This window comes from Rhopalosiphum padi, chromosome 2, assembly GCF_020882245.1.
Source record: "Rhopalosiphum padi isolate XX-2018 chromosome 2, ASM2088224v1, whole genome shotgun sequence".
Classification (NCBI taxonomy): Eukaryota; Metazoa; Arthropoda; class Insecta; order Hemiptera; family Aphididae; genus Rhopalosiphum; species Rhopalosiphum padi.
In genome coordinates, this window is record NC_083598.1 from 42,827,997 (window position 1) to 42,852,075 (window position 24,079).

General features: G+C 26.6%; 4 protein-coding genes across 5 annotated transcripts; 1 reads left to right on the forward strand and 3 right to left on the reverse strand.

The window, feature by feature from the left end:
- Window positions 1–825: 825 nt before the first annotated feature.
- On the reverse strand, window positions 826–7,011 carry LOC132921527 (kelch-like protein 18). Its single transcript, XM_060984593.1, has 10 exons — window positions 6,335–7,011; window positions 6,130–6,260; window positions 5,917–6,057; window positions 4,223–4,418; window positions 3,997–4,154; window positions 3,351–3,487; window positions 3,054–3,276; window positions 2,700–2,916; window positions 2,051–2,220; window positions 826–1,987 (listed from the first exon to the last, which is right to left on the reverse strand). Exons 1-10 carry the CDS (start codon window positions 6,548–6,550, stop codon window positions 1,762–1,764), a joined length of 1,815 nt encoding a protein of 604 aa, XP_060840576.1. The 5' UTR covers window positions 6,551–7,011; the 3' UTR covers window positions 826–1,761.
- A 6,851-nt stretch (window positions 7,012–13,862) lies between these two features.
- Window positions 13,863–18,981, reverse strand: LOC132920666 (uncharacterized). The gene is made up of 8 exons (XM_060983226.1): window positions 18,860–18,981; window positions 18,644–18,802; window positions 17,948–18,108; window positions 16,401–16,562; window positions 14,794–14,871; window positions 14,610–14,727; window positions 14,255–14,382; window positions 13,863–14,170 (listed from the first exon to the last, which is right to left on the reverse strand). Exons 2-8 carry the CDS (start codon window positions 18,770–18,772, stop codon window positions 14,074–14,076), a joined length of 873 nt encoding a protein of 290 aa, XP_060839209.1. The 5' UTR covers window positions 18,773–18,802; window positions 18,860–18,981; the 3' UTR covers window positions 13,863–14,073.
- Window positions 18,982–19,063: 82 nt separating this feature from the next.
- Window positions 19,064–22,293, forward strand: LOC132920667 (zinc transporter ZIP9-B). Of its 2 annotated transcripts, none has more exons than XM_060983228.1 (5): window positions 19,064–19,548; window positions 19,613–19,727; window positions 20,835–20,963; window positions 21,073–21,362; window positions 21,435–22,293. In XM_060983228.1, the coding sequence occupies exons 1-5, from the start codon at window positions 19,453–19,455 to the stop codon at window positions 21,648–21,650; spliced, it is 846 nt and encodes a 281-aa protein (XP_060839211.1). In that variant the 5' UTR covers window positions 19,064–19,452; the 3' UTR covers window positions 21,651–22,293. The 2 variants fall into 2 exon arrangements, with proteins under 2 accessions (XP_060839211.1, XP_060839210.1); XM_060983227.1 differs by having other exon boundaries at window positions 19,067–19,548; window positions 21,067–21,362.
- LOC132920668 (probable prefoldin subunit 4) lies at window positions 22,150–23,595 on the reverse strand. Its single transcript, XM_060983229.1, has 4 exons — window positions 23,386–23,595; window positions 22,892–22,996; window positions 22,507–22,629; window positions 22,150–22,433 (listed from the first exon to the last, which is right to left on the reverse strand). The coding sequence occupies exons 1-4, from the start codon at window positions 23,422–23,424 to the stop codon at window positions 22,284–22,286; spliced, it is 417 nt and encodes a 138-aa protein (XP_060839212.1). The 5' UTR covers window positions 23,425–23,595; the 3' UTR covers window positions 22,150–22,283.
- Between the last annotated feature and the right edge of the window lie 484 nt (window positions 23,596–24,079).

The window sequence follows — 24,079 nt, forward strand, 5'->3', positions numbered from 1 at the left end:
AATGATGAAAATTATAAAAGTAAATAGTTGTATATTTTATAATATATAGTTATTTTTTATGGTTTATTTGTACTGCTCAAAAAAAAATTCGCCTAAATTCTAATTTAAGGAGGGGGGAATGAGATTTTAGTAAATGTACAAAGGGGGCATAGAATGAAAATGGTTGGGAACCACTGATCTAAGTAATACCTTTATAAGAAGTTATATTTATTTTTAACTAGCTGACCCGGCAAACGTTGTTTTGCCATATAAATTATTTCTAGGGAATTTGTAGTGTAGAAAAAAATAACCAACTTATTGTAAGTGTATATAGGTAGATCAATTACCCGGCGTTGCCCGGAAACAAATTCGTGACAAATGAAATAAGGAGGGTTCTCGAGGTGATGTATTCTAAAATCTGATCAAATACACCGTATAATAAAATTTGTATATAAAATAAAATATTAATATTAAGTATAATATATAATCATGTATTTTACCTGGCTTGCAGTTGCAGCATATCTATACTACATAATATTATAAAGTTGAAGAGTTTGTTTGTTTGAACAATTTTTCAAATACGAATGTATATTTGAAACACTTCAACAATAATAAGTCAATTTATTATACTATAACTACAGACATTTAAAAACCTTTAAACTATTATTACAATGACTATTTTATATCATTCACGAGTTACAAGCAATTAGCTACTCATTATAGTAATGCACTGTTACATGTTACATCATTATTATTATGTTTCATAGATGATAATAAACTAGTTAAACTAGTAAAGATAGAAAAATGGAATATTAGGAATTTATTGTAACAATTAATAACACACAGTGTAAGTATGCGATTGAAGTCTCATTTTATTTTTTTAGTCATGTAATTAATATTATAAAATACAAGTATGTTTATAATTTTTATTACATATTTTAATTGGATTTCATATAAAAGAAAAAATTTTTTATCACATAACTTACACAGAATATGAAGTATATATAACTAATAATAAAAACAAACCGACATTGTGGCACGAGTTTAAAATATGTATTAGGTTATAATATTAGTCATTGTGTAAAATATTTTTAAACGAAACAACAGTTATAGAGTAACAAGTTTTACGGTATTATGTTAGAAAAATTTGTTTTAATTTAACTTAAGATTATTTATATAAATTCAACAACAATATTATGTACTTATATACAGTATACATAAATATAGTGTTTGATTTGATATTGTAAAATAATCTCTGGTTACAACAATACGTCACATATGTTTTTTTCATTCTAGCAATTGTATATCAAAAAGTGGGCAACACAATACCTATAGGAGCTAAATAAAACAGAAATATATCACAGGATAAAAACCTATATTATTACAAGGTTTCGCCGAATAAAACCAATAAGAAGCAATATTGAATTGCTGGTAAACAATGGTAAAATTTTAAATATTTCAAAGGTCATGCAATACATGAAGCTGAGCAGAAAATTTTTTTTTTTTTTAATGTGTATGTTATAGGACTGGATTTTCATGATATCACCTGGTACCCTATTTGGAATGAGTTTTAATTAATTAACAATTAAATAGTTAACACAGTGATATTGTCTTCCAAAATGTCACAAGAATGATTGGTCAACATAATATATAATATGATGTACAAGATTGTTTTCATTTTTATAAATTACATATTATTATGCTACCTATCCTACCTCTCACATTGCAATATTATAGATGGTAATAATGTTATTATTATATTAATAACAGTGCATGGAATATTCATGGAACTTCGGGCTCTTGAATGGGTATGACACCGACTCCAACTCCTCCTTCATGGGCACACATGGAAGCCGCAAACGTCCAACAATCAGCTTTTGGGTCGTACACTTCAACAGTGGGCAGATTCAAAAATCCATCATATCCACCAATGGCCCACAATTTTCCGGCATTAGCTACTAATGCCACACGGCTCCTTGTTACATTCATCGAAGCCACAAACCTCCACCTACAGAACCATAATAGTCAATTAAAGTACACTATGATTAAACTTTGTTTTATAAGTCACTACTTGTCAGTCTGAGGATCATATTCTTCAACAGTTTGTAAAAATGTTGATCCATCATATCCACCACATGCATAAAGTTTACCATTCAATGTGGCCACTCCTAAGCGACAACGTTTCATTAACATGGGTGTTACAGATAGCCATTGACCTGTATATGTATCATACCGTTCAACCTATAAGTAAAAATATAATATTAATCATTAATGCAAAAATAATTGTAATAATTCTTATAATTTTTAAAGGGATAACATTTATGGAATCATATAGTTAGTATTAGTTTTGTAGAATTGTATAAAAATTAAATTTCACTCAAATTTGTATAAAAGAATTTTTGCAGTTTCGTTGCATATTTTAGGTATATTTATGTCTGTTTTATTATATATACTTTAAACTTTAAATACATATAATTGAGTTTGCAATAGAAAAATAAAGAAAGATGACTTAATTTATAAATCGTATCTAAAAAAAAAAATTGTTGATAAAGATTTTAGTTATTTAATTACTCTTTTTTAAATGTTGTAAATTATTATTTTATTTATTATACATTTTTTTTTTTTACATTTATATGGCATATTCGATATTATACAGATTTTAAAAATTTTTAATGCATAACATATAACATGAATAATTTACTATTACTGTATCAACTTACTGAGTCAAAAATACTTAGACCATCATGACCTCCAAGAATATAAATATAACCATCAAATGCGACTACACCACCAGCACTTCGATGTTTTTGCATTGGTGTAATGATTGTCCAGCGATCTAAATCGGGCTGATAACATTCAACAATATTTAATGAACTAACTCCATCAAATCCTCCACACACATATAATCGATCATTTAAAGCAGCTGCGCCAAGGGCACTAAAATATAATATAATTTTAATTTGATCAATATTTTTAAATGTGATAACTGAACAATTATATCCATAAATATATTTTAGAGAATCAAATGCTTGTTTCAATAAATTAAATATCTGTAATGTATCAGAATGGCTAACCTGCGCTTACGGTGCATTGGTGAAACTATATTCCAAGATTTTGTCGTAGGATCAAATACTTCAACTGAAGATAATCTTTCAATTCCATTATAGCCTCCAAACGCATATAATTTGTTACTTAGTACAGCTACTCCAACTCTACTACGTAATATGCTCATGGCTTCTGCAAGCTCCCACCGTTCAGTCAAGGGATTATAAACTTCTACAGTACTTAATGAATCACCTAAAATCGAAAATGTTTCATATTTTATTATAAAGGTAAAACATTTTATCAAAATTATTTAAACACACAAATACCTGATTTTGTAAGTCCGCCAACTGCATATATGTGTCCACGAATATAACTGACACAGCGAGGTCTAGTGCGAAAGCTTTGTAACAAAAGTCGTCTTTCGGGCATTAAATGGTAGTCTTTAGCTTCATCTAATAGATCTCTAAACAATAAATAAATGTGATATATTTAACCTTGTTACAATATAACAAAATTCTAGGTAATAATTTTTGTAGATCAAACTTTGGTAGGAAGTATAAAGCATGTATAAATAAGTATGTAATTTTGATAGCAACTATCTTATTTAAATGTACTCATAAATTAATTGATAACATCTATTAATTAACAATATTTTAGTAAAATATTCTTACATGAACTGATTTTCATTCACAATTGTATACTGTTTCTTCAATCAATTGAAAAATAAGATAAGAAATAAAGTGATGATATTTTTTTAATGTATTTTAACACCCACACTTGCAGCAATTGATTTTTAGACATTAGATATTTTTTATAATATGAATACTTTAAATTATATTAAGTGCATAGCTAAGTTAATATGAATGCAATATAATGAAAATTCTAAGTGTCATTATGCATTACCAATAAAATAAAATAATTGATATTTATAGATCCAGGAACACTTATATAGGTACTGCAACAATTTATAACCTGCATTCGTGAGATGATCTAATTAATTCTTCGGTGGCAACTCGATCAGCCAAGTAATGAGGTGAAAGTAATGGCAATCTTACAGCAGCAAGCAATTGAGGAAAACAATCTTGTCTCGATTCTTCTTGTTTCACCCAGCGAATAGTTGCTTCGAATACCTAAAAAAAAATTGAATAGGTATTTATTCCATTGAGATTTTTACTTAATTATTATAAAACCAAATTACCTGTTCTTCAGACGCTTGTAATTCATCTTTATTGACTATATCTATTATTTCAGAAATATTGAGATTTAAGAAATCCTCAGACAATGATATATCAGGAAAATACTGAGCTATATATCTATTAGCATCAGTCATTAAGCCATAACACCCTAATGAATCAGCTAATGTACGTACTTTTAAAACATTATTTTGATGAAACCTAAAATTGAATTCATTATTGTACATAATATTAAGTAAATAAACCATAAGTCTAAAATACATATTCAGAATTTATTTGAATTTTTAGGTTTATGTATAGTATATTGATACATATTTTTTAAGTATAATATCAGCAGAATTTAGTACACAATATAATACGATAATTTAATTGTTATAAGCTTATTTCACATTTATATTAAAGTTTTTAAATATGATTATTATATTTTTTAATTTTTAATAAATTCAATAATTGTTACAATAATATTAATATTAATATTATTATTTTAATATACAGTTATATAATAAGTACCTGTACAAGTATTAAAATAACATAATAATAATAATAATAATAATTTATTGGCCATATGTAGTTACATAACAGTAGTTTAAACAAAATTGTCGAGTATAATGGCCCAATTCACCACTGAGGAAATCTCTTGTTGGTGAAATTGAAGTACTAATATTCCAAGTAATTAAAATAGTATAAACATTAAAAAATTAAGAATAATAATAGAAAAATTAAAAGACAAAAAATAAAAATATATATATATATAAGTAAAAAATCAAAAAATTAATAGATTGTTATTATAATTTAATTGAAGGTAATTAAATTTACATCATATACACTATATTACATATATTTGGTTATGAATTTATTAGCCAAATTTTACCATGATTTTTGTATTGATTATAGGATTTACAATTTATGATATGCAATGGTGCTTTATCAGTAGGTAAGACCTACATGGAAAAAACATAGACTTGCTTTAATCGAGCGGTTAATAGGGATCTATATATTTTTTTCTTGCCTTATATTGTAGTAAGTTGGTTTAAAATTAATTAGATTCATTTTATATATAAAATAAAAGGAATTTCTTTGGAATAATTTTGTACCGAGAAAATGTTAAATTCTTTAAATAATTATGTAGGATATATTATTATGTTTTACATAGTATAAAATTCTGTAGTTAACTTGATCTTACAGATTGCACAAAAACTTTAAAACTAGAATTTTGTTGACTTGAATTAAATAATGTTATTTACTTTTAAGTTACCTTCTTTACCTCAATAACATAGATAATCTCATGATTGAAATAATGTAATGTGAATGTAATCATTAAACCATAAATTACAAAAATAATTTTATTAATTTTTAGTACTATAAAAAATATAATAGATTTGAAGGAAAATATAATATGTATAGACTTATATCAAAGTCAGTGACAGATATAGGTAGATACATTTCACTAGTATACTACACATATAACTCCTTGAATAATCAAAAACTAATAGATACGCTTAACAAACACTTAACTTTTTTCCTTGAAAATCTATTAATTTTATAGTTACAAGTTATTATTTTTATAGTACCAACTACTAGTATTATCTCTTATTATGTGAAATACTTTACATTATTTAAAAATACATCTCCCGAAAACCATTTAATTACAAATAGCTGTTGAGTAAAATGTAACCACAAATAATTAAATTTTAATTACCTTTCTTTAATGAATGTCGCACATGCATTTCGCACCCATTTCAACTGCAAAAATGAGGCTCCAATTAATAGTGACTGAACATTATTAACATTTATTGATATTCGACCACTGTATGCAAAATTAATCAAGGCTTCTAATGCTCTTTAGTTGAAAAAAAAAAATTAAATATTATTTATAGGTAGCTTTTTTTAATAATTGTTAAACAAATCTTACTCAGGATCAATTCCATGCATCACAATATCTTTTTGGGTACTTTCAATCATATTGTGTGTAAACATAGCATTAAAATACGGTACTGTGGCTGCTAACACTACACGATGGGCACTAAATGACATGTTTTCTACCTGAATAAAAAAAAAAAATTAGTTCCATAGCTTACAGATAATGAACAATACCAATTTACTATAAATGTAATTACTTTCAGCGTGACATCGCACAGTTTTCCCATACGACGTATGCCCTCAATAGCAGAAAAACTCTGAGAGAACAGATCGGCCTGATGATATACAAAATATTCGCTTTCGATCGATGACGATTTCGGGAACGGTATCTTAATTGAAGAATGCAATTTGGCCGGGTTGAACGTCATGTTTTGCTGATCAATCGTCGTCGTCAGTGCCATCTCGAAAAGCATCAGTCTGTCTTTAAAAGACGTTTACTCAGAAATGGACAGTGACAGTAATCGCCAAAACAAAAATCTACCAACAATCACACGGTCGAAACGGATCGTTTAAAGCTGATACGTTATTGTCGATAATATCGGAAAATTTGGTAATTAAGAAATTAAACATTTATAATCCATCGATAGCCAAAACGTTACATTCTTACATTATATGTGAAATCGTGTCAAATATTATATCATCACTTTTAGTTAAATAAGGAGTGAAATCCCATAACTAAATGGCACATCGACATCGCGTATTTAATATTTATGTAAACCATTGACCTTATCGAATATCACGGCAGTACGAGAGACCTTATAAACTGATATAACAAAATGGCAAACTTTTGAGGCTTGAACAATAATGAATCAACGTAAAATACAAATTTAAATTCAATGTTATGGAAACAGTAGTGAGCCGTAATATTAGTAAGTAGTTATCTACGGGTTTTGTACATTGATATCAATAACGACGTAACTACTATTTGTTCCAAAGTCACTATGTACGAACATCGAAAATGTGCGCCATATTTTTGTGTAGATAAGATAGTTCGTGGTAGGAATTACCGTGATTCGACGCTTATTTATTCCAACGGCCAATTGTTCCACAATCTATTAATGCTATTGACTAATACTTACAGTATTTTTTTTGTAATTTGTTTAAATAATGTTCATATTGACCATATTATTTTTACTATATTTAATGCGTTGTGTATTTGTTTCAAAATACAATTTTGATTGTTTTTTTTATTACGCGGTACGCTAAATATTTTCCAAGTTTAGAACACAAATTTCTATATTGGAACACCTGTTAGAAATGACGATTTACCGAGATCGTATAAAGCCTGAGATGAGTGGGATTAGAGAGCCCCCGGGCTCCGGTCAAAACAAAACCCTTTTAATTTACAAAATCAAGACGTTTAGATCTGCAATTTCGAATTCCCATGTAAGTACTGGAGAAAAAATTAGCAGTCTATTTTAATAAAATGTAAATTGTCGAATACATGTTGAGTAGTTATTTTATATTATGGCAATTGGCAACAACAATCGGACATTATTAATTAAATATTACATTATAGACTTGTATAGCCAATAAAAAAATAAAACGCAAAGCTCTAAAGCAACAGTAGAAAATTATTTCCACAAATTATTGCTCAATGCTCACACGAGTATATAGGTAATCAGTTATAGGATAATAGGTACCTACTAATGATGAGTAGTAATCAAAGAAAAACAATTAGAAATACCTTATACTTTATAGGTACCGAATAAACATTTAAAAATATTTTTATAGAATATCTATCTACTAAATGATTATTTTTCACCTAATAAATATAATTAAAAACTCTTTAAATATAGATACTTTCTATATATCAGTTTACTACTATCCCATATTCCCATAGACTTACCAAAAAAAAAAACCAAGAAATTCATAAAAGAAAATATACTTTGAATTAACACTTATTAATATCAAAAAATGTTTAAATGCCCGCTCTTAGAAGTTTAAAATAACTGTTAAGATTTTTATTATTGCTTTTTTTTTGTTGTTATCAGTATTTTTGTAATTTATAATATATGCGTTATTAATTACCGGAGTAACAATAAATGTTGAGAAACCCTGGCTGGTCAATTAAAAAATACTTACAACTAATTAGGAAATAAATAAATAATTTTTTTTTTTTGCTGATAATTATTAATTCAGGGGATTCATTAAATAGAATAAAAAAAAAGTGAAAATTCCCCAAAAAATATTGCTTGGCCTGTCAGTGGTGAATAATTTAAAAGTGCTTGGCAGGGAAAAGGTTAACAAATAGAAATTAATCAATAACTCACAATGAAAACTAAAAAGCTCAAGAAATATTGCATACATGACCAACAGAAATTATTCGTTTGAGTTGGTTAAATCCGATATTGAAACAATATAGACAAATTAAAAATAGATATACTACATGTAAACATGTTTATTATTATTTACTTCATATTTTTTAGTTAAAAATAAAAATTATACTTATGACAAAAGCTACAATCGTTAACAACCCAAGAACGATTCGATACGTTCTATCCAGTACATACTAGTTACCACTTACCTCCAAAAATATAAGAAACGCCTACCTACCATTCTTAACGTAAATAAAAAAGTTAATATACAATATAGGTACACTATAAATGACTCAGATGATCAGAAATAATAGTTCATAATGTTCACACTGTAATTGCTTCCGAAATATGATTAAGTAGTGGTTCATAAGCTTCATTATAACACACCACGTTTATAGATGAATTAGTGTAAGCACACGTGCACACGTAGGTATGTATTGTAATTTTTAAAATAATAAATTATATATGTATAATATATTACGTAGCTAATAGATATTATATTTATTTCATACAAAAATTATTAAGAATAATGATATAAATAATTACATTTTTACATTTTACGTAAAAGTTTCAAACACAAATAAAGTTTTTGATTTATTACAAAATAATCAATATCGTCATCCGACGTTGAAATAAAGTTTATAAAAATGCAATGAATACGCTGACGGTTACTGAATCACTCCATGACAATTAATTTCAATAAAAATTAATTACCTTCTAATCGGAATAATAGTAGATGACAAAAATAACTACCTTTAAACAAATAAATCCCACGCATTTAAAAAAATTGCACATTTTATGAAACACCCTACTATATTATATTAAATTTAATGGTTCCAATATGAACAACTGAAAAAGAACCTTGTATTAAATTTTTAAATCTCAAGTATAAAACCGAATTATTGTATGAATTTCTAAATATAAAATAATTAACTAATTTTTACGTATTTTATAAATTTTGTCAAAATTCTAACTTAAAGTTATTATAATAAAATTATGATACTTTAGATGACGATGTTAATTATTATATTATAATTTAAAAACAACATTCGTGGGAATTTGAAACTTTTCTGTATACATATTAGATTAACTATTATGAATATGAATTTTAAAATACGCAATGACAATTTTGATAATATTATCCATATAAACTAGATGAATCTATTTTTATATTTTATGGTATTTTCAAAATTTTCTTACATGTTATTAAATTTGAGTTATAGAATTTGATAAATAATATAGTGATATATAATAATATAATAAATATAATATTTTCGATAAATAAATATATCATCTTACTATAATAATAAAAGTAAAATTAATTAATTTAATTTATTACTAAATTAAAAGCTACGTATCACAAAGTATATTTAGTTAAAAAAGCTGGCAGACCGTATATCCATAATAAGAATCGTTTTTCATAATATACAACTAGAGTATTATCAAATGTAAGGGTAAAAAACTTATAAAATTATAATAATAAAAAAAAGAAAAACATATTTTTTCCAAAAATATTAGTTCTGTCATGACAAGTTGTATAAAACAAAAATGAAGTTTCAATATACGATCAAGACATTTAACAATCTTCTAGACTTTGCCACTTTGGTGTTATCTAGCTGTAAGTCAGAGACAATTTGAATTTTTTAGTTTAATTTATATAATTTATGAATAGATAAAATAATAAAGTTGGTAAACGATTAGAAGTTATGATCGCACAACATTAAAGTTAAAATGTTTAGGAAATATGCCAAAATCGCGAAATATTGCAAGGAATTTTAAAGTTAAAAATTCATAAAATTTTTGTGATTTATACCTAAGGTTAAAAAACCCAACAAAAAGTTCTCCATAGCTTTTTCTTCAGATAGATGTAAAAATAACTCGAATGTCAATAAAGAAAAAATGCCATGAGCGTATGAAATTGAATTTTTTACGAAATCGCGTAAAATAACGATATTATATTACAATTTAAACATAAGTAATAAAATAATACAAATCATCTCTCTTCACAATCGTTTTTTCATATACAATGATACCTGTCGTTGCATTCAAATTTAACACATCCATTATAGTGACCTACTCTTCATCTCTACTATTATACAACAGAGCGATACCCACGTGACACCCCTTTTTTATTTATAAAATTTAGTTTAGTTTACTTTGTTTTTACAATACATAAACAAGATTAATTCTAACGAAATAAGAAATTATTAATAATTGTTTTCATTAAGTAATTTGAAGCTTGAGCCCCTCAATTAAATGAACCCTCAAGCTCCGCCTATGTAGAACAGTAAATAAAAACACAAAAATATAATTAATGTGTAATTACGCTAAAATAAGCCAAAATCTTAAAAATTTGCTTGAGTTTTGGATACTATGTATTACAAATAAGATTTCATTGAACCCTACTATATATTAAATTAATCAGAATAATAAACCTGTTGCCTAACCTATTATCTATTTCGTTACAGTGCTAAAAACAAATAGGAGTCTATCTTATATGATATGTTCACTTCATCACACATGGAAAATCAAATTTCTAAAATGATTTTGTTGACTTGAGTAATTTGTCTATAATTTTGAGAAAAATTTGATTTTTTTATACATTAAATAATCAATAGAGCCTTCATTTGTAATAATATAGTTACCACAAAATAACAAAAATCTTAACGTAAGATACTGAGATCCCCTGGAGGCTGGAGGTATGTTTATTTTGTATTTAACAATAATTAATACATAAGTACACACATCACATATTTGTATTGTTATTTGTATTTATTTATTTAAACTTAAACACGTAGGTAATTGTTTACACATTAATAAAGCGTACAATTAAAATTTAAAAAATATAATATTTTATAAGAATTAATAGTTTTGTTTTTATTTAACGTATACATGAATACATAAAAACCATAAATCAGTATTAAATTAATATTAAATACCTGGTATCGTGTACTTAGCTGTACAATAAAGAAACAAAATTGTAAATATTGTTTGAAATAAAACTGTTATGTACCTAATTATGTATAATATCGCATTTGGTAGATTTGAAAAGAAAAAACTTAAATAAACATATATTAGGTACAAATAATTAATTTATAATTTTCAACAGAATACATCAACCTTATAATATTATACCGAACGCGGAAATGTAATATTTTATTTAACATTCGAGTATCAAATGATAGGAAATGATTACATATTGCAGGTATTAAGTGCCAACTGATTTTACACTGAGCTTGAATGACAAAGAGAAGTTAAAAGTAAATCAAATGTATTCCGTAATATATTTGTATGATATAAGATTATGAATTACTGCAAAAGTAGAACTTAATATAGTGTAAATAAAATATTATGAGAAATACAAGGAAAGTAGGAATTTTTAAATCAAACCAATTTTCAAGTGTGTTAGATTTAAATGCAATGATGTAAAGAGAAAAAATCAAAATTGTATTTCATGGAGATGGCTGAAACAATTAAAAGGTAGTTTCATTTGTTTTTTTTAGTAATACATTATAACAATATTATACATACACAAGTCTGCTCAAAATTGTTTTTTTTTTTTTTGTTGAATTTAAAAACATTTTAAAAGTTTTTTAATATTTTAACATTTTTTTTTTTTTCATTAAATCGTATTTTTTAAGAAATTTTTTTTATTTTTAGTGGCATTAAAGTCCTTCACCTATTAATAACTAGTATGATGGTTATTATAATGCAGTAATCAATCACGACTAATGCAATCGCACTGTTAAATGTTTACGTCAAGAGAATTAATTAAATTACCTCGCTAACCGATACATCTCTTAGTATAAATTGTTACACGGCGTGTAACATAGGCAAAATAGGTACGTGTCCTTACATTTTTGATGCAGTTAAAATAACATTATAATATTATTACATTAAGTTTATAATAAATATATTATGTCGTTATGTTTCGAACTGCCAAAACTAAAACATGCCGTAACCCAAAATTGGTTTGTTATAGTTTATATTTGTACTTCGTAATTTAATTTGTGTCTCAGACTTCACTTGTAATAACTAATAGTTATACTTATAACCCACAAAACAGAATTATTCAAAAGTAAATTGTATAAAATACAAAATATAAAATTTTAAGTTTTCAATATTTTAGACTTAGTTTCGCCAATGGTTTATAGCTGGGACCATAACGGCTTATACCTACTGTATTTTTATAGCTGGGGCCCAACTTTCATACTACCCTTAATAAAAAGTTTTTTTATATAAAAATATTTCAATCTAGAAACTACTAATCAGTTTCTATTCATGCGTATTTTTTTTTAAATAGAAAAATCAAAAATCAAGTTTAAGTTGTGCCCGTAAGTGCATGATAAATAAAGATAAACTTATAGGTGGTAGTAGGTATACACGGCATGCAATTCGGACAGACCCCACTAAGAGTTGGAATGCAATTTGGAGATTCCCATTTATGTTTATTATTTTGGCATGCAATTCGGATGCACCGATTAATTCATGGCCTCGTGGGTTTTTATGTACAGAATAATAATATGCTCTATATTCAAGCTATCATACTTTCCAATAGCATTTGGAAAATTGGAAACACTCGATCGTTATTTTAATCCTCAAACCCAACAAACCACCACAAGATCCTACTTCACAAGTCTTCTCCCAACCTTTTCAAAATATTTGAAAAAAGCTCTTTTCTCTCGCTTCCTTAAACAACATAATGCCACATACCCAATTTAGATACAGACCAAAACACTTGACCATACATCAACTACATAGGATAGTTGATACTCGATATAATATTCAGTTCTTTGGAAAAAATACAGGTCTGTACAGCAGTATTCCTAGACATCTCCTAAAGTCCCAAACCTTTGATCGGGTCTGGCACAACGGTCTTTTGTAAAAAAAAAAAACTAAAATTAAACCCTATCTGACAAATTGCTCTTTTACACGGCAATTTATGATCCCGCATATACCTTTTCATTAACACAATTTCACACAAAATTAATTTGCGACGTTGTCGATTATATTATAAAAATAATTTTAAACATATAAAATTAATGGTTGATATTAATACTACATACAAGTCATATTATAACATTATTTTAGTTTTACCCCAAATACAAGCTTATCTGAATAGTCTACACTCCACAGTATATTACATATATGTTTTATCTGGACTCATCAGTACCTGTTCAATACCAGTTCGTACGTATAAATTGCATTATTGTGATTTACTTAAGTCAGATCAATTACCTTATATAATGATCGTAAAATATTAAACGCGAAAGAAAAATAACGTATGGAATTCACTACACATCAAATTGCGATATCATTCAATTTTTATCACAAGTTGGTCCTCGATATCAAGGAAAAAATTGTAATATGCCAAAAAAAAAAAAATAATAATAATAATTTAATAAAGTTGTTCTTAATATTTTTATTCTTTAATAAATAATAAAATACAAGTTTATACATATATTAATAGACTTAAAGCTTTTAATCAAAATCAATTTCATGAAAATATTTTGATATAATTTTAAGTATAAAACACTTTATTTAAAAAAGACAGGTGCATAACAAAAAAGGAACTACATTATTATGTTATGTATAAATTGTATTGCTAATGAAATTTATTAGGAACTGTCCGATTCCCAATTACTAAATCGTTCTTCATTTAAATGGGATTTTATTGCTTCTTTATCATTCTTATTTATTTTTTCAATATTTAAACTAAAATAAAAATTAATAAAAATTATTTTTATTACATTATTATAAATATAAATATGAAAAAATAAAATAAAAGCAGATACAAACCCTTGTCGCAATAGTTTCAAATCCTGTGGCGAAAGAAATGGAAATCTATGACTTCCCGAATTTAAATCAAATTTAATGTGTTTTAAATATCTTTGTTTCATAGATTGCCATGTACGGAATCTACAAACCTATAAAATAAAATTGAAATACAATTTTTTTACTTGTTACAGAAAAATATGAAAAGTATTAGAAATTATTCATATTTGATATTGTATTATTACATATTTAAATATTTAACAGAAAAGTGAGTTTAGATTGAAATTTTATTCAAAATAAAGCATTCAAAGAATTGAGTAAATATTTTTTTGAAAAAAAAAGCTTAAGTCATAACTTCAAATAAATTTCATTAGCTTACATTGGCACGTTCCATATGTTGCCACATTGACACCCCAGTGACATTGAATGCATAATTGTTTTTGATTATGAAATTAACAATACTTATCTCTTCTTTATGTGAATAAGGCATTCTCGTGCTTCATAAAAATTAATTAAATTAAATATAAATTAGGTAATTAGGTAAATCAATGTATAATATTTACTTTTTAGATGGATTAGTCTTCTGTAAAATTTTCTGTAAAGTATGAGACAACATAAAATCATCTGAATCGGCGTTAGATCTTAAATTAAAATATTTTTCAGTCAATAATATAAAAGCAAAATTTGTATCATTAATTGAATTATAAAAATCTTTTATTTGCATCAATGTATGAAATGAGATTTAGTTGTATTTTAAAAATGTAGAAATTTATTTTAAAGTTAATAACTTACAATAAATATAAAAAAGGATTACTTTGAGTAAAATTTTTTTAATTCATGAAAATGATGACAATTTTATTATAATTACACCTTGACAATCAGATAAAACAGAGTACATATAAATTATGGGACATAAAAAGTTTAAAATACATACAAAGTGCGTTTTTCAAATTAAAATTAATGATTTGTTGAAATAATATGTAATAATACATAAAACATGGAAAAACCCCAACTTTTAGATACATTTTTTTCAAGATTTAATCACTTAGTCATTTTTTCTAAAAACTTTGTATAACAGGGGCTTTATACAAGGTGGGGCAATGAAACGAACGATTTTAAAATAACTAAAAATAATCAACAAGAATTTCTTTAATAAATGTATTCATACCCATATTAAAGTATATAAAAAAGCATTTAAAAAGTGATTATTTTGCAATTAATTTTTATAAACGATGTCCCTAAGATGGCATCCATTTCGGAGTAAGCTTTTATCAAGGCATTTCTTAAAACAATGACTGCCTTTTCACATTCTTTCTCAAAAAAATATGGGCCATGATCCCTAGAGAAGATAAAGTGTACCAAACCGTTATTTTGGAGGAATGTAGACTGTAGAGGTCTTTGATGAACTTCACAATGGTTTATATCACTCCAATAGTCCAATATCTCAAGTTTTGGTTATTGATGTATCTGGATAGGTCATGTCCAGTTTTATAAAAACAACTTGATGGATGCTTACTTTGAAATGGACACCATCTTGTAAACATCATTTATAAAAATTAAATACAAAATTAGAATTTTCTAAATGCTTTTTTTATACTTTAAGATAGTATGAATACATTTAAATAAAACAATTTTAATTAGTTATTTTTAGTTATTTTAAAATCACCTATTTCACTGTTCCACCCTGTATATTACATGATTTTAACTGTCTGGATAACATTTTGATCTATGTGCTGCGAAAATTATGTAATATTGGATGGAGGAAACATGATATGGATAAAACCATTTTATACGTGGCTACAATGTTAATTTTAAAATTCCTAGTAGATTCTCCAGGCTATCTTTGCTTGACTATGTTCCTCGACATAACACAAATTATGGTCAAATCTACTCTATCCACTGAATGATGTAACCAGCAAATGAGAACCCTCTCTAATCTTTAATACCTTTTATATAAGAGTAATATTAATATAAAGTAAACAATGTCTTATTTTAAAACTGTACCTTGGGCAGCAGCACATAATGCATGTAAAATAAAAATAAAATAAAATACTGCTAGATTACTAGACATACCGGATTACATGGTTGAAATACCTGAGTCTACTCTGTGTGTATGTGTCTTAGGATAAAAATGACGTCTAATGTGTTTCAATACAAAAACAATACATACCTATCGACTTGAGAAATGGGATTAGTAGATGATGATATAATTGTACAGTTATTATTTTTGTTTTCTGGAATTGAGACTAAATCAAACCATGATTTATTTTGATAGAGCCAACAATCAAAAATATCATCTTTTGTATAATTTGCAGGACTTGTATTTTTAATTCTATAAAATAAAAATAAAAATAAACATCAATAATTAATGATTATCACAATTTTAAAATACTTAATCAATGTAATTATTTACAATCTAACCTAAGATACAGAGTGGTACTTTTCAATATATTATATACGCAGGCTGTTATATAGTATGTCTACCAGTGAATTTACGAGTATAATAGTATGCAGTCTACTAAAAATAAATGTATTAAAAATTATATCATAAAGTATATCATTATTTAAAATAGGTAATTTAAAAAATTTGTCGAAAAAATTATTACTAAGAATAATGAATATTATGTTGTTTTGCATTCACTCGGTGTAGAAACAATTCAAATAACCTAACCTATACGTAAGTAAAAAATCATAGCACTTCCACAATTAAGACATTCGGCATTTTCATTATTTGCCAAAACATAATTTCTAATTCAAAAATTTGTGGTTGATTCGTCACCACTTATAATTAAATAAAATTTTTTTATAAACATATTGAGTGTATGACTGCGTATATTGTAGTGTCGTGCAATAAGTAACGTACTGAGTATTTGAGCCTACAACATGTCGAAGTATTGTTGTCAAAAGTCATAAAGTAAGGCTATAAAGAATAAAGTGTTCACCGGAAAAAAAGATTATCTATTAAAAATAAACTTCGGACTGTGTAAAAACCGGCCAGTCGCAGATAGATTGCATCCTACAGCACCTAGTAGAACGCATTTTCCAGTAGACCGCATACTATATGACAGCCAGCTACATGTCTGATGTCAATAATGGTCAATTGTCTTTTTTAATTACACTACGGGTATTTAGTATTTACATTGTTATCCATAAAATATTAGAAAAACATTTGGATGAATCATGGTAGTAGATTGTAATAATTATATGGAAAAATTATTTATGCTAAAACCATAGTGAAAAAAAATAAAAATAAAAAAGTGGGGTACATTGGAAAATTGTTTAAATTAATGAAAATATATTTTCAAAGAAAACAATTAACATTAAATCGACCGGTTGTTATTCAACAGTATGTTAAATATACTCATTAAGAAAATCTTTATGGTTTCAGTAGGTACCACAGTTATCTACTAAAATTGGAGCATCGAATTTTCACAGGTAAAGTTATACAACTACTGATTGTAGATCTACTAGAAATATAAATATTTTACCAAAATATATTTATATATAAAATAAATAGCAATTTTATTATAATTTTTATAATAGATTGGCATACAATTGAATCCGCTCAGAAGTTTAAACATACTTGAGCATATTATTTTTATTACTATATAGTTATTAGAAAAATTGGGTTGTATGTTACATCCTTCAATCTCTCCCAATGGCTCTCATACAAGAAATTATAATTAATAAACAAAAATCAATGTTGACGATACTCACAAATATTTGGTTGGATCAGGATAATTTTTGATTTTAAAGCAATCTTCAATGTATTTAATATCAAATGCTGGGATCTTTTCATGAAAATAATTGGTTTTTCCTGGTTTTGCAAGTACCATTGAATGATTATTTGGTTTATCCAATACATCTGCAAAGGACTTCTGTAAATAAATAAAATATACAAAATATAAGAATTAAACAGTTGTATAATCTGTCCAGAACATCTAGGCAATAGCCAATAATCAACAGTTTTAATTTAGAAAAAAACAATAGGTAGTCAAAAAATTATATTACCCTCTATTCGCAATATACACATTGCATAAAAGATTTCTCAGTAGATATACAAGGTGATTTTTTAAACATGCTTACCCCATTTATATGCTTAAATTATGTATATATTCAAATCCTGATTTTTACATAGTTTCAAATTGTTAAAAAACAATGTTTTTATTAAAATATTATATTTTTTTAAGTTTTTTACTTTTTTAAATGACAGCATACGTATTTAAAGTTTACACAAGCAGAGTAGTGGACAAACATTTTACGGGATAACTCCCGTACCACTACACACCGTGCATCTAAACTTTAAATACTTATAACTCATAAACTACTTTCTCATAAGTACATTCTTAGTGAATCATTCTGTATTATAATATAGATAGATATATAAGACATGTCTAACATAAAGATACTTACACTTAATAGGTTCAAATAAAATTTTTCTCTTGTATCCCAGTCGAGCACAAACGCCAAACTTTGTAGTTCAGCATTGTGGAAATAAAATACGTTTTCTGCCAGATCAAAATCCGTTGACATAAAATCCATTTTTAATTGTACTTACACATCGAATAGAATCTATAGAAAGAAATGTTATATAATTTTAAATAATATAATAGAACACACTAACATTACTTCAAAATCTATTTTGCTGTACTCATTTAAATAGTTAATCGCTGAAAATAATATTATAGAAATATAAATAACGTTGTAACCATGACAAAATATTATTTAAATGTATGATAATAATAATATTTTAAACAGGTTGTACGTGATAAAAATTATGTCTTTAATCGTGGCTATAACCGTGGTTGGATATCAGTTATCAGTACGTTTATTAAACATTGTCAAAATTATTTCTCTTCGTATGAATATTGGTAATATATTTTTAAATAGGTAATGGTATGACCTACCTAATATGTGTACAGTAACTGCTCTAGTGCTCTATCATGCCACGATGTGGCGGCGTAGCACAATTTAAAAAAAAAATTCTCTTCTGTCGTTTGTTGTTTACTTTACACGAATAACAATTAGTCGTGATTGAACTTCCCCGTTAATTAAACAAAACAACTGAATGTGTAAACATGTTTTTTGCGCTCCTAAAGAGAAAACAAAATCCCACGTTCGGTGCTGCTCACCACTGTTGTCGGTTTGAAGTCACCACGACCGAATGCACTTCTGCATTTCCGTTTTAAATCCGTGATTGTTTTTATTTGAGACTCACCGCCATGGACGAATCAACGTTCCTGATGCTACTGTCTGTCCTAATGTTGGTTGCCAGTTATTTATCTGGCAGTGTTCCGCTAGTGATGCCCATGTCCGAAGTAAGTACGATCCATGTCAGTGCTAAACTAATGTAATATGACATACCTATATTGTGTTTTGTAGGCCAAATTGGAACTCGTATCCTTATTCGGAGCTGGCCTCCTTGTCGGGACTGCGTTAGCTGTGATAATACCTGAAGGAATCCATTCCCTCTACTCGACTGTGGCACCACACAAAAGTTTGTTCATTGATTAATATGTAGGTGTACTATGGAGTTAAGATATATATCGACATTAAAAAGAACTACCAAAAATTGTTGTGCACGGTCAAATTATATTGATTAATATCCAAAAAGTGCACAACACCATAATAAAATATTAGAAAGCCCTGAGATTCATTCTATTAACATATGGAAATGTAATTGTCTCAACCCATGTTCAAATAGTTAATTATGGTTTATAATTTATGTGATTCTCTGATGCTGGTGTGTTATTTTTTATTGCCTCCACATTACACAAAATCTTTTCACTAAGCTTGCAATTTGATTTTATGTAATAGGTATGAATATATTATCAATTGAGTAATTATGGTATTTAGTTTATGACGAATAAATAATTACTTATTAATGATATTTTGATAATTGTAGTGATTCCTTAAGGTTTTTTCTTTATCCCATTTCAGTCAACTTGACACATTTTTTATAAATAAAATTGTTACTAATTAACTTCATCCTGTTCAAAAGATTTTTTTAAACAGATTTAAGAAGTACTGATACCTTATGAATAAAATTATAAAACATTTACTACGCTAATTTATATTACTTTAATGTATAATATACCTAATTTTAACTGATGGTTGAACCAGTGGTGGGTCTCTAATTTGATTCTAAGTCTTGTATGCTTATATGTAATTGGTTAGATAATCATTCAAATTTCTGACACAACAATACCCTTTATTTTCAGATATACCTAGTTCAACAAATGCTTATTTGTATTGTATTATTGTAATCATTATTTTTTTTAATAAATTAAATTACTCCTCTTTCTTCTTTTTTAAAATATCAATTATTAAATGTGTATGGTCTAATTATAAATAATTGTAATATTTTGGTAGTCCACCAATTACAAATGTATTCTCATATTTCCACTAACCTTATACATATCACTTTTTATATTTATGTATTTTCTAAGTTACTACTTTTTTTTAACAATAGTATAATTAAAACATTAACTATGATGCAAATGAGTTTATGTCTATATTTTAAAGACTTACAATTATTTATTTAATCTATATCATTCATGTAAAAATGATTCCTCTTATTTTGTATTTAAATTGATTTTTACAGCTACTGATAATATAACAGTTGCAGTAGATTTCAGTGAAGTTAATTTTCATTCAGTTATTGGAGTTACATTAGTATTAGGATTTACACTAATGTTGCTAGTAGATCAACTGTCATCAAAATATACAAAAGGTAAGCATCAAAAAATGTTTCAATAACCATTATGGCAATATTTATTAAATTTATGCGCTTGTAGTGATTTATTTTTGAGGACTAATATTTTTTATTATTAAAGATGTAGAAGCCGGATTTGCCAGCCGTAACTCTGGTAGTATGACAGCTACTCTAGGTCTTGTAGTGCATGCTGCTGCTGATGGTATCGCTTTGGGTGCTGCAGCTGCCTCAACTCAAACAGAAGTGGAAATGATCGTTTTTGTCGCAATAATGTTACATAAAGCACCAGCTGCCTTTGGTTTAGTCACCATTCTATTACACCATGGACTTGACAAAAAAAGAATACGTAGACACCTGATAGTATTTTCTATGGCTGCACCCTTAGGTGCATTGCTCACTTTCTTTTGCATAGGACAGGTACTTGACATTTGTTGTACAAATTATTCTTTTTGTTTACAGTTATTGAATTATTGTGTTAATACATTTCAGGAAAGTAAAGAAACATTGTCATCCATGAATGCCACCGGAGCTGCCATGTTGTTCAGTGCAGGAACATTTTTGTACGTTGCTACAGTTCATGTACTTCCAGAGTTGATGGTCAAAGCTTCTAGAGGTGGCAGTGATACTTTTAACCCATTACAATTGTTGTGCTTAGTATGTGGTACTGTGACACCATTAATGTTGTCGGTCCACCATGGCCACTAAGTACTAAGACCAAATACATTTTTATAACTGTTTCTTAATTATTGCATGATAATAATATTTTAACAACAGTCCATAAATAACCAAGTTTAAACGCAAGTTATTTTCAAAAGGCTACAATGTTTCTGAAACTTAATTCTGTATCCCAGGAAATATAAAATCCAATAACATTGTAAAGTCAATACAGAAAAAGGATATTATTTTTTTGTTATCTATTAAAATTTTCAATAAAATATTTTAGTTATTTTCAATCGTTTAACATATCTAACACATTATAGAACTTGAATTTCCAAATATTTGGGTTCTAGTAATATTATTTTAAAAATCAACGACCAAAGCATTTTAAACTAATAAACTCTTGATTTTTTTTTTTTTAATTACCATAATCAATGAATACAAATACACACTTTATAATTGTTTTTAAATTGTTTATTATTGTTATTGTGTTAATACTATTTTTTTTTTTTTAATAGGTATAAAATGTATAAATGAAATTATAATATAAGTTTATATATTTTTTTTATTAATTGAAAGCTGGGTTATAAGTTTTTTATATATAAATATACTTATGTGATTATATTTTTAGTTTGATAAGAAATTTTATTACATTATAATAGAGAAATAAACATATTTTTTTTAATCTTCAGCTTCTAAGTTTATATTGTTACCAAATTTTCCATATAAATGTGTTTTTAAATCACTCATTGTAGATGAAATATCTTTGATTTTCGTTTCAATATCCTTCATATCTTTCTCAACAGATTTTTTCAATTCTTCCAAATTGTTCTATATAAATATCACATCAAATAATAGTAAAAATTATTGTTCACAATAAAAATAGAAATTATATCTTTCATACCTGTGCAGTTTCTAGATTATAATATACAAAAGTTTCTCCAGAAAGGTATGGAAGATTAGGACAATCATCCTCGTCTAATAACATTAACTCTTCAGAAGCATCTTCTAGATTCTTTAATGTTGTCTACACAAATCAATTGAAGATGAATTAGTCTTAGAACGTCTTACGTGTAAGTATTTTTATTTATTATAAATCAAATTATATCAAATATTAATTTGAATTTTCTAGTATTTCTACTGGGACTACAATTTACAAAATAAAATAATTAGATACAAAATTGAACAGTCTACTAGTGTCTTTACATATTTAATTTACAAGCAACTAAAATTTTATAACTTTGATTAATCAAGATAAAATTTACATAATAAGAAACTAATTAACATACTTGTTTTGATTTTAATTCATCTCTGTATTCATCAACACGTGCATTAAGCCTTGCGAACTTGTTGATTTTTTGTTGATCTTCGAATGTAATATGGACATCAGAATCCTATTTATCAATATATAAGGTACAAAATAAATTATAATATAACTATGATATTATCATTAAGAATTTAAAAATGTAAGCTGAATAATATTATTATTAATTTATAATAGGAAAATATTTTAATTTAATTGAATCAAGTAGTGTAATCTATTTACCTATCGTCTACAAAAATAATATTGATCATAAGTTCTGTAATTTAAAAATTAAAATGAAAATATTGATATCTTGTGTGTTAACAATATATATTAAATTAAAAATCAAATACCTATAATTTATTATTGTTTATTTTTCTTAAAAAAACTCAACTATTAAACTATATAAAATAAAAATAGGTATGTAAAACAGTTTTTATCTATAACTTTTAATATAGCAATAAAAGTTGAAAAACTTACCGGTTGAAATGTTCCTTTAGACACTGATGTTGAAGCCATTTCAAACAGTTTTTTTAATAGTTATACAATTTAGGTAGTGATTGAGTAATAAATTTGTTTGTATTTTGTAACTTGATATGACCAATACTCGTGTTTCGTTGAATAATTTACAACTTACACCTACTGAGTACAATTGATTGCAAACGGGCTACTCGTGTTCGTGATTGTCTATCATGTGTTGTTCCATAGCTAGTGTGATACTGTGATAACTCCGGTGATATGGGCTCTGAATTACCATAGACCTTATACTTAGTATTAGGTATTTGAGTGATACCGATATATCAGATTTCAGTTATCCCAAAGTGATAAGAGATTAAATAAAAACCTTAACCATCGCAAATCGCAATGTTACGCATTCATGAATTCATGATTCATAATATGCATGTAATCATTTGTATATAATTATAGAAATATATGTAATATGTAATATTCTTTATAGAAATATTTCTATCATGAGTGACTCGGCGTCTTACACAGTCGTACAGTAGTCACACTTATTAATTAGTGCTACAGCCAGTACCGATACCGAACTTCTGCCTGTGCGAACTAGGTGGCTAGGCCCTAGGGGTCCTGGCCCCTGGCCAAGTAGCAAAAATATGCACACAAAATGGATCAACATGGAGAAATATTTCGTGTATAGAATCATAGACCTATA

What these genes read in the sequence shown, in the direction of transcription:
- LOC132921527 (XM_060984593.1), bottom strand. Translation starts at nt 6,550, where the DNA reads ATGCTTTTCGAGATGGCACTGACGACGACGATTGATCAGCAAAACATG. An exon ending in TGTGCGATGTCACGCTGAAA is followed by an intron (nt 6,261 to 6,334) that starts GTAATTACATTT and finishes TTTTTTATTCAG; the next exon opens with GTAGAAAACATGTCATTTAG. An exon ending in TATGATCCTCAGACTGACAA is followed by an intron (nt 1,988 to 2,050) that starts GTAGTGACTTAT and finishes ATGGTTCTGTAG; the next exon opens with GTGGAGGTTTGTGGCTTCGA.
- LOC132920666 (XM_060983226.1), bottom strand. Translation starts at nt 18,772, where the DNA reads ATGGATTTTATGTCAACGGATTTTGATCTGGCAGAAAACGTATTTTAT. An exon ending in CCTGATCCAACCAAATATTT is followed by an intron (nt 16,563 to 17,947) that starts GTGAGTATCGTC and finishes TTTATTTTATAG; the next exon opens with AATTAAAAATACAAGTCCTG. An exon ending in AACATATGGAACGTGCCAAT is followed by an intron (nt 14,383 to 14,609) that starts GTAAGCTAATGA and finishes TTTATTTTATAG; the next exon opens with GTTTGTAGATTCCGTACATG.
- LOC132920667 (XM_060983227.1), top strand. Translation starts at nt 19,453, where the DNA reads ATGGACGAATCAACGTTCCTGATGCTACTGTCTGTCCTAATGTTGGTT. An exon ending in TAGTGATGCCCATGTCCGAA is followed by an intron (nt 19,549 to 19,612) that starts GTAAGTACGATC and finishes TGTGTTTTGTAG; the next exon opens with GCCAAATTGGAACTCGTATC. An exon ending in CTTTCTTTTGCATAGGACAG is followed by an intron (nt 21,363 to 21,434) that starts GTACTTGACATT and finishes AATACATTTCAG; the next exon opens with GAAAGTAAAGAAACATTGTC.
- LOC132920668 (XM_060983229.1), bottom strand. Translation starts at nt 23,424, where the DNA reads ATGGCTTCAACATCAGTGTCTAAAGGAACATTTCAACCG. An exon ending in CTAAAGGAACATTTCAACCG is followed by an intron (nt 22,997 to 23,385) that starts GTAAGTTTTTCA and finishes ATTGATAAATAG; the next exon opens with GATTCTGATGTCCATATTAC. An exon ending in ATGAATTAAAATCAAAACAA is followed by an intron (nt 22,630 to 22,891) that starts GTATGTTAATTA and finishes TGATTTGTGTAG; the next exon opens with ACAACATTAAAGAATCTAGA.